This window comes from Schistocerca nitens, chromosome 2 (assembly GCF_023898315.1).
Source record: "Schistocerca nitens isolate TAMUIC-IGC-003100 chromosome 2, iqSchNite1.1, whole genome shotgun sequence".
NCBI classification, from domain to species: domain Eukaryota; kingdom Metazoa; phylum Arthropoda; class Insecta; order Orthoptera; family Acrididae; genus Schistocerca; species Schistocerca nitens.
In genome coordinates, this window is record NC_064615.1 from 232,434,613 (window position 1) to 232,449,796 (window position 15,184).

At 42.3% G+C, this 15,184-nt stretch overlaps 1 protein-coding gene across 1 annotated transcript in view; it reads left to right on the top strand.

The window, feature by feature from the left end:
- The first annotated feature begins 1,038 nt into the window (after positions 1–1,038).
- Positions 1,039–15,184, top strand: part of LOC126234942 (golgin subfamily A member 6-like protein 22) — a 150,913-nt gene continuing 136,767 nt past the window's right edge. The window contains exon 1 of the mRNA XM_049943681.1: positions 1,039–1,070. Coding sequence (XP_049799638.1) covers positions 1,039–1,070 — 32 coding nt within the window. The remainder of the gene's footprint in view (positions 1,071–15,184) is intronic.

Here is a 15,184-nt window from a genome sequence, read left to right on the forward strand (position 1 = left end):
GTCAGTCCACCCCGGTAAGCGGTACCGAATACACAGCCATACACCCCGGGAAGCTGTTCCGAATACACAGCCATACAATCTAAGTGAGCCGGCCCGAGTGGCCGTGCGGTTCTAGGTGCTACAGTTGGAGCCGAGTGACTGCTACGGTCGCAAGTTCGATTCATGCCTCAGGCATGGATATGTGTGATGTCGTTAGGTTAGTTAGGTTTAATTCATTCGAAGTTGTAGGCGACTGATGACCTCGGAAGTGAAGTCGCATAGTGCTCAGAGTCATTTGAACCATTTTTGAACCAATGTCAGTGTAAACACAAATGTTCGTCCGTTTGGTTTCTATAAGAATCTGTACGTATCATCACAGTAAATTTTATGGGAGCCTTTGCTATGGTCTGAACATTAAGAAACGCAACGGACACTGAAGGCAAACGTTTTTTCACGTCCTGCCGGACATGTTTCACTATATAAATTGTAAAAAAGTGGCTGAGTACGAAGCAGCGTTGTGTCTCAATGCAGCAAACCTATCCAACCGCATCTTATTTGCACACAAAATACAAGTTCTTTTCAGCTAATGTGATTCTTTTTAAACCAACAACGTACAAAGAATGTGATTTTTCCGTTTTTTGTGATTTTTCAGTCTTTTTGCTACGTTATTTGTCTTTTTTGCTAGAACCATGTATTTTTTTGTTAAGTGATTTTTCAGTCTTTTTTGCTAGAATCTTGACTTTTTTGTTGAGTGATTTTTTTAGTATTTTTTACTAGAACTTTGTCCATCAGTCAAAGACGTCCACTGATCTCTTTTCATACTATGCCGATCAGATGAAGCTTCCTGCCTTAGGCAAAGTAGGTGATGTCATTTATTACTCAACATAAACTGGTGAAAAATAATTGAACACAAGGAATCTAAGCTTAAAGCATTTATTTCTTAATTTCTTATTTACATGAATTATCTCTTAATCGATGGGAGGGGATAAACAGTTCCGGCATTCGCCTTACAACCAAGGAAAACCTCCCGAAAACCCTGGTCGGAACTGAGGGACCACGATGAGATGTCATGCAGAGGCGGCGTCCTCAAGGTCAGCGGTGCGTGGTAGACGCGTAGAGTGGGTGGGCTGAGTACAGTTGCTGCTCCGTTCTGTGGCCGACGCGTAGCGTAGAGTAGCCGATGCGAAGCAGAGTCATGGATGCGTAGTCGCGGATACGAAGCAGTCACGGATGCATAGTCGCGGATGCAAAGCAGTCACGGATGCGTAGACTCGTGGATGCGGAGCGTAAACTTGCAGATGCGAAGCGTACACTCGGGGACGCGCAATGTACTGTCCCTGCAGAGTTGACTGGCAGATGAGAGAGTACGTAGCTTTTCCAGATGTGTAATCCTAGACACACAAAGTCACATATGTAGCACCAAATGCGAAGGAGTCACTGACGTGTAGGCCCAGACGCGGAAGAGAGATGCGTAGCCACAGGCGGCGTGTTGTCCTGCAGGTGTGTAGAGCCGCAGAGAAGAGTCGCCGATGAGAAGAGCCACAGAGGCGAAGAGTTGCAGACACGCGTTCGCCGATGCGATGCACCTGTGGAGAGACGTACTCACCTATACTTACGTGAGAAGTTCTCGCCGTGAAAGCTGCCGTCGCCCCGTGTTGTCCTCTCCTGCTGCTGAAGTGGTCTGAATTTCCGGGGCGGCGCCTTTCCTTATATAGCCACTGCGGCTTTGTTGAGCAGCATTTCCGAGGAAACCGTCCGTGTACGGTATTGTTGTCCTGGTTCTAATTGACATTATAGCAATCGGCAATACGGTTTGCATGTTTCCTTGCCACAATTTTTGTTAAGAGAGGCTCTACCCTAACATTTCTGAGAACGTCGCTTATAGCTGTTCGGACGATTTTATGATTTGTAACGGCTAAGCAACTACAGAAACAAATTTTCGAATCTTGATTCTCGTGATGATTTTACGACAGCTACTGCGCTTTTCGCCGCTAAAACAGCAGCTTCTCATCGACGGTGTTCTAATATCCTTATCATCCGAATCTTTTAGTTGAAACCGAAAGCGACGTACATCGGCTAGTAATATTTGTGTATCGGAATGTTCCAGTCGTTACTTCGAATGTTTGTCCCTGATTCATTCGTTTATATTCTGAAACTGTACTACAGTGAACATATGTGGGTCAAATCACTTTCCAAAACAATCACACAGTCAATATATTCAAGGTTTCTTATCAGATCGTTGGACATATTTATAGAAATTTCTGTGTGTGAGATGATCATGGTCTACTGAGGACGACGTGCAACGCTCTACCACCGAAATGATTTCTTCTGTGCCATCTACAGGGAGTGTAATGCGGTACGATGAGCATACAATAACGCCAGAATTCCAAGGAAACGATTCGACATAATTCTTGTGCAGACAGTGGATAAATCTGTTGCTTTATGTAACTTTGACAAAGGCAGATGGTTAGGGATTTGTGGCTCTATAGGAACACCACAAAAAGGCAAGGGCCATCGCATTTATTTCGTGTCTTTCAAAAGTAAGTGAATGACGCGTGAGGTAGCTAATGGCCGTAAAGGTGTTGGATGTCTACATCTCATTGACGAAAGTGGGCGTTGACCCCCTGTAATGCAAAACTCGTAGCCATCTGAAAATAAACAGACAATAACATCTCTAGGGATGGCACAAGCGTTTTGTATTAACGAATCACGCAATCTGATACATCACACTGATGACGCAGTCAGATACTACGTCTTCCATGCAGACATCTGGTCAATAAATGAGGCAGAGGCAGAGCAGTTTGTTGCCGTGTCACACTGTGGAAAACACTGAAATTTCTATTTCTAGATGTTGTGTTGCTCCGTCAAAGTAACATGGAAGATGTAAGTGTCAATAATACTTAACGTTTCACAGCGATTACGTACAGAGCCGGACACATTCACCGACTGGCTCAAAAGTAAAAGCTCCAGTCTTAGTTTGCCTCTGGTAGGACGCGATCATGCACGTCGTGTATTCGAGAAGCTGCAGTGATCTGCCTGTGTGATTTCACAAGTACATATTCAGTACTAGAATTAACATATTCACTAAATGTTTAAAGGGGGATATGTGAGGGGGGTAAAAACAAACGTACCATTACAGTCATATGCCTTATAAAGATCCCGCAGGCTCAGGTAGACATAGTAAGGTCTTTACAATATGTGCGGAAACGTCTGAGAAGCACATGTGCGTGAGTACGAAACGGTAACAAGCATAGGTGTCGTAGCAAACACACCTTAACGAACTATTATCAGTGTTTAAGTGGCCCAATACTTGACGTATTACGTTGACCCCTGACATGAAGGTATACTATACTATAAAAGGACACACTGTGACGGACAAACTGCAAGTATTGAAAGACAAATGCTGATTGGTGAGAGACACTGGAGAGGAGAGGGGGTGAAAAGCGGCGGTGGATTCTCACTTGTGAAGCATGGTGCTAAGGGAAGGGGTCGTTCTGTTAAACCATACTGCATGAGCAAATATAGCAGAAGGTGGAGTGTTCTAAAATGCCCAGTAAAATAATGAATAAACGAAGCTACACTAAGCAGTGGACATATGCCTAGAAATTACCATGCTACAGGCAGAATAAAGGCCCTAAAGATGAAGAAGGGTCTAAAGTGATTCATTAATAAAATGTTAAAAAGCAACTTAACTGTGGGTGACGAAGTGTACGCTGTAAAATAACAATTTAAAAGATATGTTATCACTGAACATAGAATTTTGAGGAAAGAAAACATCACGCGGAGGCCAGCAACGAGCTGCGAACTTGGCTGCTCGGCCAAAAGCAGAGGCGTAATGCCTTCCAGGAAATGTCTGCTTGTAAGTTGAAGCTGATCTCTTAAAATGTAGCTATTGTTTTTCTCCACGTGTTTGAAAATAATAAAGAACCTTAATTACCTGAGGATCCGTCTTCTGGTGACGCGAAAGCAGTAGTGATTTTTAATAAAATGTTGTTTTACAGGCAATGTGCATTATTCCTTCCAAAACCGATTCAGTAAGCTGTGTTAATGGTCATGGACATGTGCTTCGTAAAAACCAAGCTTCCCCTACACATAAACGTCTCTGAAGATCATCGACTCCACCGTCAACGATATAAATATGAAACTAGAATTATATATTAATACCATGAGCTGCTGACGGGCGTTGATATATATGAACGGGGACAGGTGAAAATGTGCGCCCACACCGGGACCCGAACCCGGGATCTCCTGCTTACAGGGCAGACGCTCTATTCATCTTTTTTTCATTTTGTTCGATATAGTTCATTGGGTTTGGTCTGGGCGGACGTCACAAGACATCCCTTCAAGTTGATCGTTGGTTCCTTGACTCAGTTTTATTATAACAGAGAGCACACAGCCCTCTGACCTAACACGATGAGCTACCGTGCCGGTGATCTGAGCCACCGATAGCACAGGGTATAGTGCGACTGCAGGGACTATCTCGCGCACACCTCCCGCGAAACACACATTCTCATCTTATATGTCCACACACCACATTCGTAGTGTCCCTACCCAACACAATCATTACTCGCGGAAGACATTCTTACGAAGTCGCGTGACATTCTTACTAAGTCGCGTAAGAGTACGGGTAAGATGTGTGCATCCGCACAGAAGAAGAAGGTCATGGCCGGTAATGCCAGAACTATATACATGTATGTCTATAAATATGACTTTTGTACGCCACGTAAGACCATATGTCAGATGAATAGTCATGAAATGAATATAGTACCTCTGTGCTAAATCTATGAAATAGCAATTAGACCGTCCTGTTTGATGACACGGACGTTAGCAACAGCTTCAGCTCTGCGTAGCTTGAAAAATGGGCAATTTCGTTGGTTTAAATCTAACACAATACCTTAAACATCACTTTCGAACAGCGTTGAGTTCTCGATAAATCTGTATGTGGACCTCAAAATGTGCAGTGTGCCTGCGTTGCTATAGGGCATGAACTGCAAGGTGTTCACACAGTTTGTCGTAACCGTAAGAAATCAAACCTCGACAGTAAAACTCATTGTACCACAGTTCACGGTTTGACGAAAACTTAAGGATTTCTGACGAAAAAATTGCATGAAACATCACTTCTAACCCGGATTACAACGAGATATCAATTACTAAAAAGAACATTAAAAAACATATTAGTGTAGTCACATTTGCTCACAAGCTATAAAATGCATTTTGAGCCGTACTCATGTATTGCATATTCGTGTAATGGGTCTCTGCCTCCTTGCCATCGAGAGTAAAATTCAAATCGTAGATATTTTTCTAGAGCATCACTCAATAACAGTAAAGCATTTTATACTTTCCAAAGCAGTGAGCTGTTGTTGACGCTTTCGACTAATTGCGATGGGGCGCCAGCAAGTTGACCCCGGATACCACTGACGCATGCGACATTGTGAACCGGTCTCACAAGAAATCTTCTACAAAAATGTTATTGGACGGAACTGTTGTCACCGGTTGTCAGTAAGTGAAATACATTGTAGCTATGGCAGCATTACACTAAAGACTTCAGCATTCAGACGAAAGATGCTGTAAGAATCTAGGCAACAACCGGTTTCGAAAGCGAATCATTGCTTTCAGACGACCTACTGTTTGCTTATTGACCACGAGCGCAAACGTAGCAGAGCGCCTCGATCAGAAGACAAGACTTCCCCCGGAAACTGCCGCAGCCTACAGTGTTCAAGATTGTCCTGATAGCAGGACTTGGAGACTTAGTTTATTTATCCTACGTTGCAATCTTCGGGGCCTTAGATATTGCGGCATTCGGCCGCCGGACGTGTTTTCTGTCCAAAAGGTTGCTTATACCACTTAACACATTCATGATTCTCTCGTTTGCTCACTCCTACAGTCCTGCACACAACAATGGAAACGAGTACCTCTGCATATGAGGGTTATCTTTCGAAGGAGACCGAAAATATATTGTTTCACCCTTCACGGATAACACCGCCAATATCTCCGCCACACCTCGGCTATTATAAGCGACAGCTTCCTCCATCAGCAATATTAGTCGGACATTTCACAATAATGTCATTAACTGCAGCCACATCAAAGAATGTTTACGGTAAAGCTATCGATCCCACGCACTGCTGTAATATATGGCCCTTGTGAACATTATCTTAAGATGAAATTGCAATTAAAATCGATCAGAGCCAGTGGACTTCGCTCGAGTAGCGTTCCTTCCTCTGTCGCGGCCCGGGACAGCCACAGCCGAAAAATGAGGTTTTGCGAGCTGCAGTCACCTGGAGTGCTAGGGAAATAGCGTCGCGGCAGTGGAACTAACCAAATATGCATTTGTTGTGTCCTGGGAGTAATCGCACACCTGGTGGCAGAGGCCACCTGTGGAACAATCGAGAGTACGCTCACGTCAGCACCAACGACGTCTGTCAAATATGATGGAAGATAATTCGAAGCGCTTTCTGGAGAGTGTGGGCGAAATAGTGAAGTCAGGTAGCACAGTCCCTAAGGGGTCAGCACAGTTGTCGATTCGCTCCAATAGTCCAAGCAAATGGTGATTTTATCTCGAAAGTTTTTAAGAAATTCTGAAAATTTGCTCATTAATGGTTTTCGGCAGGTAATTGCTGTTACCTTGCTGTCGCAGATTAACCCCGAAAATATAAAACAAGCTACTGAAACCACAAAAAAGTTGGATATTTTAGATTTTTTACTCCAGGAAACGGAATTTTTGGAGTAACATCGTACTAAATTAAACGTTATTAGCTGCTCTGAAACAGTCAACGTACTTTCTGTCCACTGTTATCCTGTAAGCTCTTATGTAAATTACAATAATCGGCGATTCGCCGATTGATGTTACTGAATAACTTTCAACTGTTATCACAGCCTCTGTTACTTTCACATCGAAAGCCATGTCTTGACTTGTTACTGACACTACTGTTTCATTGATTGTTAGCTGTCGTACCTCATTACCAACTGTTTGTTTCCTACTCATGTCTTATTTCTACGAACCAAGCCTTTCTCGATTTCCGTTTACAAGAAAAGTTGCCTGAAGACGTGATACAAGAATAAACATGTGTCGAATGGTAGAGACGAGGATTCTGTATTAGAATCAGAAGTTAAAAGTGCTTTGAAGTACTTAAGATCGAAAAAAGGCAGAAGGGATGGACAACATTCCATCATTGGGGGAAGTGGCAACAAAACGTCTGTTCATGTTGGTGAGTAGAATGTATGAGTCCGGCGTTGCACAATTTGACTTTCGGGAAAACATCATCCACAAAATTCCAAAGAATGTAAAAGAAAATTGAGGCTCTGCTGGATGACGATCAGTTTGGATTTATGAAAACTAAGGGCACTAGACTGGTAATTATGATGTTGCGGTTGATAATGGAAGCAAGACTAATGAAAAACCAAGACACATTTATAGCATTTGTCGACCTGAGAAAAGCGTTCGAAGTGTCAGATTGTGCAATATGTTCGAAATTATGAGAAAACCAGGCGTAAGCTATATGGGAAGATGTACAATATGTGTAAGAGCCAATAGGGAACAGTAAGTGTGGAAGACCGAGTGCGAAGGGTGTAAGACAGCAATGTAGTCTTTCGCCTATCTGTACATCGAAGAAGCAATGGCGGAAATAAAAGTAAAGTACAACAAAATTTTCAAATGTGTGTGAAATCTTATGGGACTCAAATGTTAAGGTCATCAGTCCCTAAGTTTACACACTACTTAACCAAAATTATCCTAAGGACAAACACACACCCCCATGCCCGAAGTAGGACTCGAACCCCGCCGGGACCTAAAGTACAACAGTGGGAATAAAATTCAAGGTGAAAGGATTTCAGTGACAAGATTCGCAGATGACATTGCTATCCACAGTGAAAGCGGAGAAAAACTACAGGATTTGCTGAATGGAATGAACAGTCCACTGAGTGCAGACCATGGACTGACAGTAATTCGAAGAAAGACGAAAGAAAGGAGAAGTAGCAGAAGTGAGAACACTGAGTAATTTAACATAAGGATTGGTGATCATGAAGTATATGAAATTAAGGAATTCTGCTACCTAGGCACTATGGTCGCATTAAGGGGGACATAAAAAGCAAAGTCATTCCTGGCCAAGAGAGGTCTACTAGTATCAAAGATAGGCCTTAAATTGAGTAAGAAACTTCTGCGAATGTACGCTTGGAGCACAGCATTGCATGGTAGTAAAACATGGACTGTGGGAAAACTGTAACAGAAGAGAATCGAAGTATCTGAGACGTGGTGCTACCGCCAAGTGTCGTGGTTCTCCGAGAATCGGCGAGGAAAGGAATATATGGAAAACACTGATAAGAAGAAGGGACAGGATGATAGGACATTTGCTCAACATCAGGAAATAACTTTCATAGGAAGCTGTAGAGGGTAAAAACAGTAGGGGTAGACAGAGATTGGAATCCATCCACCAAATAATTAAGGACGTAGGTTGCATGTGCTATTCTGAGATGAAGTTATTGGCAGAAGACTGATGAATCAAAAAAAGAAAAAAAAATGATTATTAAGTAGAACGAAGAGGTTAATGTTGCGAAGTCTAAATAAATCAGGTGATAGTGACGTAATTAGTTTAGGAAATAAGACACTAAAATTATTACGCTATTTCTGCTATTTGGGAGGCAGATAAACCGACGATGGTCGAAGTAGTGAGGATAAAAAATGCGCCCTGGGAGTAACAAGAAGTACAGTTCTAAAAGTGAGGGCTACGTTAAGAAGTGTTACGAAGTCCTTTCTGAAGCTATTTCTCTGGAGAGTAGTCTATTGGAGTGAAATATGGACGATAAGCAGTTTCGAAGAGAATGGAAGCTTTCAAAATATTGTCTACAGAATAATGTCGAAGATTATAAAGGTACTTCGAATAACACATCAGGAGGGCGTTCGATAACGTCAAATGATTCAACATGTTCGAAATTATGAGAAAAATTGGAGTAAGTTATAGGAAGAGACGAGTGTTAAACAAAATGTACAGTCGTGGACAAAACGAGCGAGACCCCTCGCCTTTTCGTTATGCTGATCCGCACGGCTTTAAAGTCTGCTACACAGCATAACAGGCAAGGCGACGAAGTGCTACCAACATACTATGCAAAGGCGTGAAATTGACAAACTATCTGAACTTTTTTAGACTGTTTTCCATAATTTGTAAGACCATATTAATGCTGATTAGTGTGTTAAATACAACACGTAAATATAAGACAGAACTGAAAGAAGAAACGCTAATTTGTATGAAACGGACGAATAAAAATGAATTTCAGCTTATCCAGATAACATTACTGTTTCAGTAAGACAAAGAACCCCAGACCGTTACGAATTAGCAAAATATTATCCGCATTCGGCAACGAAACAGTCTGTGTCAACGTTCAGACCAGTCACACTGGATTACCATTGCTGATCTACCATGAAATTGTGCAAATTTAGCAATGCGTGAAGATTCATAACGAAATTCACTTAAACATCATTCAGTGCCACACTTAAGTCAATTCCATTATTGACAGAAGCGGAAAAAGGAGGCAGTATCATGTATGAAATTCTACAAGAGTGTCATATTGACATCCACAGAGCGCCAGTACAGAATAAAAAAAAAAAAAAAAGCTCCGTCTTTAGGCCACAAGTGGCCCTTCCGGGACCGTCCGGCCGCCGTGTCATCTTCCGAGGAGGATGCGGATAAGGAGGGGCGTGTGGTCAGCACACCGCACTCCCGACCGTTAGGACGGTATTCTTTGACCGAAGCCGCTACTAATCGGTCGAGTAGCTCCTCAATTGGCATCACGAGGCTGAGTGCACCCCGAAAAATGGCAACAGCACATGGCGGCAGGATGGTGACCCATCCAAGCGCCGGCCACGCCCGACAGCGCTTAACTTCGGTGATCTCACGGGAACCGGTGTAGCCACTGCGGCAAGGCCGTTGCCCAGTACAGAATAAAGGTAGCGATAAAACGTATTGGGGGCGCGAGAATTTCTTAAAATTGCTTTACTGATATTCTACCTGTCTCCATAGAGATTAGAACCGAAAACAAATCAGACCTTCCTTTCACTATGCTAGCAGACAACCTAGGCAAACAGCCCTCTATTATTACCCCAGATATGAACAAGCCGGCAATTTCGCAATGAAAATCTGCAGTTTCTGTTGCATAGAGCTTTCTGGACTCAAAAACATGAATTTTCTTCCTCTATGTCACCGCTTATATGACAATCACTCGGGATGATTATCGAAATAACAAATTACTGTTATTAGAGAGTAAATTTTGTAGGATAATTCTGCACCACCCCAGGAAATAAACGGCTACATAGCTGCCAAACGTATTCTACACTGTTTCGAATTCTCCACTAGACTCGCCACAGCCAGAAAACGTTCATTAGCCGAAGTGTTTCTTAAGCTAGCTATCAATGGGAACGTTCGTACTTCTAAAACGCGGTGGCATTAATACTGGGATGTGAATTACCACGTGTATAGGCAAATGGATTCTATTTGCATTCCTGTAAACGTGATTTGGATCGAAACCCGTAGCTACGATTAATATGCTTATGTATCGACTGCAACTAGAACATTTCGAGTAAAGAGTAGCGGGTGTTATTTATGCGGCCCTCATCTTCAGTAGCTGTCGTAGCCGTTTTCGTTGTTAGGATTTCGTCACCTAAACCGGTAAAAACGGAACCCTACTAGTCTCACTTTCTTGACCGTCTATCGGTCTACCCAACCCTTAAAACCAGTTTACCTCCAGAACGGATGGACATAATAAGCGGAAATGTATCGCACTTCTTGCTGTAACCGGTCCCTTGGTGGTGTAAAAAAGTGAGCTTCTATGTCAACGCAATCTAAAGACACGACTGTTTATGTAAAGAAAATTTACGCGAAAGGTCAAAAAATGGCTTCAAGAGCTATGCGACCTAACTGCTTAGGTCATCAGTCCCTAGACCTAGAACTACTTAAACCTAGCTAGCCTAAGGGCATCACAGACATCTACGCCCGATGTAGGATTCCAGCCTGCGTCTGAAGCAGCCGTGCGGATCGTGACTGAAGCGCCTGGAACCGCTCGGCCACCGCACCCGGCGAAACCCGACTCACCTCATGTATAATGATAATATGTACTGTCTTGTGAGGATAAACTGTATTCGCCAGCAACTCCGATCGTTTGATCACGGAACTTTTACGAAGCTACATTCGAACTTTGTTCGAAGTCGTCTGCAATATCCATTTATGAACACCCTAGGAACGTCGTATGCGATATCCACTTCTGAAGACGCTGGCAGGTACTGCAGTACTATAACAAGTAGGTGGGAATTTATTGTTATTGGTCCATGCATGACACTTTATTTCAATATCAATTTAACGCACCTAGGTGTTTGTATATGGCTGAAATTAATGAACAAAAAGTAAATAAACAGTAAACAACTTCGATGTTCAGATCAAGTGAAAGTCACATGTCGCAATTACAACATAATTTCGTTGTTACATCTACATGACTACATCAACAGGATTTCTTTGCAATCCGGACTTACGTGCCTGGCAGAAGGTTCGGATTATTTCTCTACCGTCCTACTCATTATCAGTGTGCAGGAAAAGGGACCACTTAAATCTTTTCTTGTGAGCCTTGAATTACATTATTACTATGGTTTCTTCCTGTGTAAGTTCCCTAGGAAATAATGTTTTGGCATTCAGAACAGATGGTGGTGATTGAAATTTCGTGTAAAGATCTCGTGGCAACGAAAAACGCATATGTTTTCATGAATGTTACCCCAACTCGATTATTAAATCTGGGACCCTCTCTCCCCTATTTCGTGAAATTACAAATCGTGCTACCGTTCCTTGGACGTTTTTGCGTGCACAGTCAATCACGTCTGTCAAGGATATTATAGCAGTGGACGGACAAACGTAGTGTAGGCAGTGTTTTCAGTTGGCCTGTTGCGTATTCTTAGTGTGCGGCCAATAAAACGCAGTCATTCGTTTGCCTTCCCCACAAAAGAATGTTTTCGATCTTTCCAGTTTAAGTTTTACTGGGTACTGAGATGAACTGACAGTGATTCGACTTGTGTTTTGTCATGTAACCGAAAGTTAATTATTGTTATTGGACGCAGCTTTCGTGTTTAATGTATTCCTCAGTCAACACAGTACACTCCTCGTACACCACACATAACTGTTTCAAAGTATTAAATTGTTACTGATCTTACCATGTTGCAGTGGTCATCTTAACTTACCGTTTTGAAACAAAGGAAAATGTTTTAGCGAAATGTAGCAACTAAGAAGCGGAGTATCCAAACAAACAAACATTTCCGGTTTAAGTAGTTGCAGTAGGTCTACTACACAGTAACGTAAATTAGGAGCAAAGTCCATAAGTAGATCCTTATCAGGAAAACCAGCCCTCATAATGCAAAGTGCCACTACAACAAAGAAAGTTTCCAAACATGTCAATGAGTAGCCGAGGAAAGTGGACGCATTCTGTCTACTGAATCCCAACGCACGCAATTTACGAGGGGCACGCCAAGTGTCACACCCCGATCTTGCTGAAACTACGCTCATTGAAAGAGGGGACAAAATAAGCTTACACTCTACCGCTTCTGAGAAAACGACGGTCAAAGTGTTCAATGCGTTGTTGCTATAGTGTAGATACCTCTTAGCGGGTAAGGATTCAACTGAAGCGGTGGCTCTGCGGTTACCATAACGACTTCGGAACTTTGCGCTGCGAGTTCGAAACCCGGTTTTTCCTTTTTTCCCCCCTCACTCTCTGAATTATCTACGAATGTTTGTTCCAATTTATGATGAAACACTGTTGTCGTCATTCGACAGTTAATTTACTGTGTAAAGAAATAAGTTAAAAAGGGGACACACAGTGCGTAGTGGGGCGATCACTCTGTTGTAGAAATAATTCAGAAGCCAAGATCGCTTAAATACTGTCTATTGGATAACCGGTTTCAACACACTAAAGGTGCCATTATCGGATCTAAATGTAATTAACATTGATAAACCATTTGGATATAACGCTACATGAGGCAGACCAGATGATTTTAGATCAGCTTGTCTCATTCGTTTATTACTTTTTAATTCATTAATTACACATAAAGTTAATTGGCGAATAATGACAACATTATTTCAACATAAATTAGAAAAACATTCGTAGATAATTCTGATAGAGAGGCAGGAAAATAAAATAATTAAAAAACCCAATATGGTCTCGAACACGGGAATCATTGTTAAGAAGGAATGACGGTAGCCACTGAGCCACCGCTTCAATTGCGTTCTCGGCTGCAGAAGGTATCTACATTAGAGCAACAGCGCGTTGATAACTTTGACCGTCGTTTTCTCGGAAACGGTCGAGTGTCTGCAGATAAGCCGAAACACATGTTCGCTTATTTTGTCCTCTCCTTCACTGAGCAAAGTTTCGGGACAATCAGCCTATGACATTTGGCGAGTTCCCCTCGCTCGTCGAGTCGCTTCTTACGCCCGGCGAGAATTATGTATGCCGCCGAGTAAACTGCACCACCTGGAAACACGGTGAGCGGGGATAAACACGTTTTCCTTCTTATAAGGCAACCTTCTACAGATAAAATTCACGAAGTGTTCTTCAGGTTGCCTCAGATATTTCAGAAATGTTTCTTGCGTCAGGTCTGCCGCATATGCAAAACGTAAACATTTCATTTCATGTAATATTTATCAGGATAAGACATGACAAGAGTGGACCAGTCCCTTCTGAGAAAAATTAGAGATTCTAAGTTGCTCCACTATGTAATGACACGGGTACGGGCTTGCGATCTCTCTTTTATGCCATCGATTTCCGTGTTACACATACTTGGCCACTGCGTTGCGGCTGCCGTCTAGGAGGAAGCAGTCTGTTTCCTGCCAGCGCTGTTTCCGCAGCCAATATTAACCGCGACGAATCATTCAGTCAACGCTAAATGGCCCATCTGGCTGAGGCAGACAAGGGCGCTATAATAGAACTCCATGCAGAGGGATCTTCAAATGCTGACATAGCAAGAACTATAGGTCTTCACAAGTCGACGGTAGCCAGGTGGATCAGACGAAAGGAAGAGAGTGGTAACCTGAATGGGAGGCCTCATGGCCGTCGCCGCAAAACAACAGCAGCTCAGGATCAGCAGATACGCCGTTTCAGTGCGAACCATCCATTTGTCAACGCACGACAAATCAACAAATTCATGACGCTTGCAATGAGTTACTTGAATCTCCTAGTTCTGTGGCTCGAGTTGTGGGCTCAATGCCCAACAGACTTCCAGCTGTTGTGGAAGCCAAAGGAGGCTATACGCGATTTTTTTTTTTACAGACTTATATTTTATATAATTTCAAGGAAACGCAGTAAGTGGAATGGGGACAAACAAATAAATTCACAGCAAGATATGTAATATTTAATTTGATAAGAGAAGAAATACTCACCTTATATATTCATTCAGTCTCTATAAAATACGTGACACACGTGTGTATGCAAGAAGGATACAAAACAGTTCAGCACAAAATAAAAATATTGAGGAGAAGCTCGCCGATGAAGACGTAATAGCAGAACAAAGGTTGGGCTAGAAGGAGAGGTAAGGAGGCCCGAAAAAGCAGAGCAAAATCAAATACCCAATAGACTTTGAGTCGTTGTCGCAGCAAAGGGCGGTTGGTATATGCGATTCGGAGTAACTGTACAAGAATAGTTTTATTTACTGATTTTTGAGGCTTTATTTTGTGACGGCTAAACAGTGCTGCATCATGAGACCCGCTATTTTTCCACATGTGGCTAAACATCAGAGCTGAAAAAATTTTGAGAGGTACCGAAGTTCTCTGGAAGAGCAAAGTGTTTTAGACAAGAAGATGATTTTCAGTTCATTTCATTTTAACCATTCACACTATGCTTCGACATTCTAATCTTTGATTTCATTTTATTATTATGTATCTTTCCTTCAGTGAAAGTCAACGGTAGTATAAGTCTCAAGATATGAAGAAAAACTGGAAGTTTTTAATTTGTGGGATAGCGTATTTAACAGTTCATATTTTCAACAAATCTGTAGTTATAGGACATATTAAGAAGCAAGTAAGAATGGCACTGTGGAAAGATCAGGTTGGCCTCTAAAGGGTAACGACGGTAAAATAGCAAATACGAAACTATGGGTAACAACAATTGTTGATCGTGCGGAGCCGTAATCGATATGCCACTATTCTGTAATTGTATTTCTGAAGTTTATCGTCAATCCTAGGACTGACAC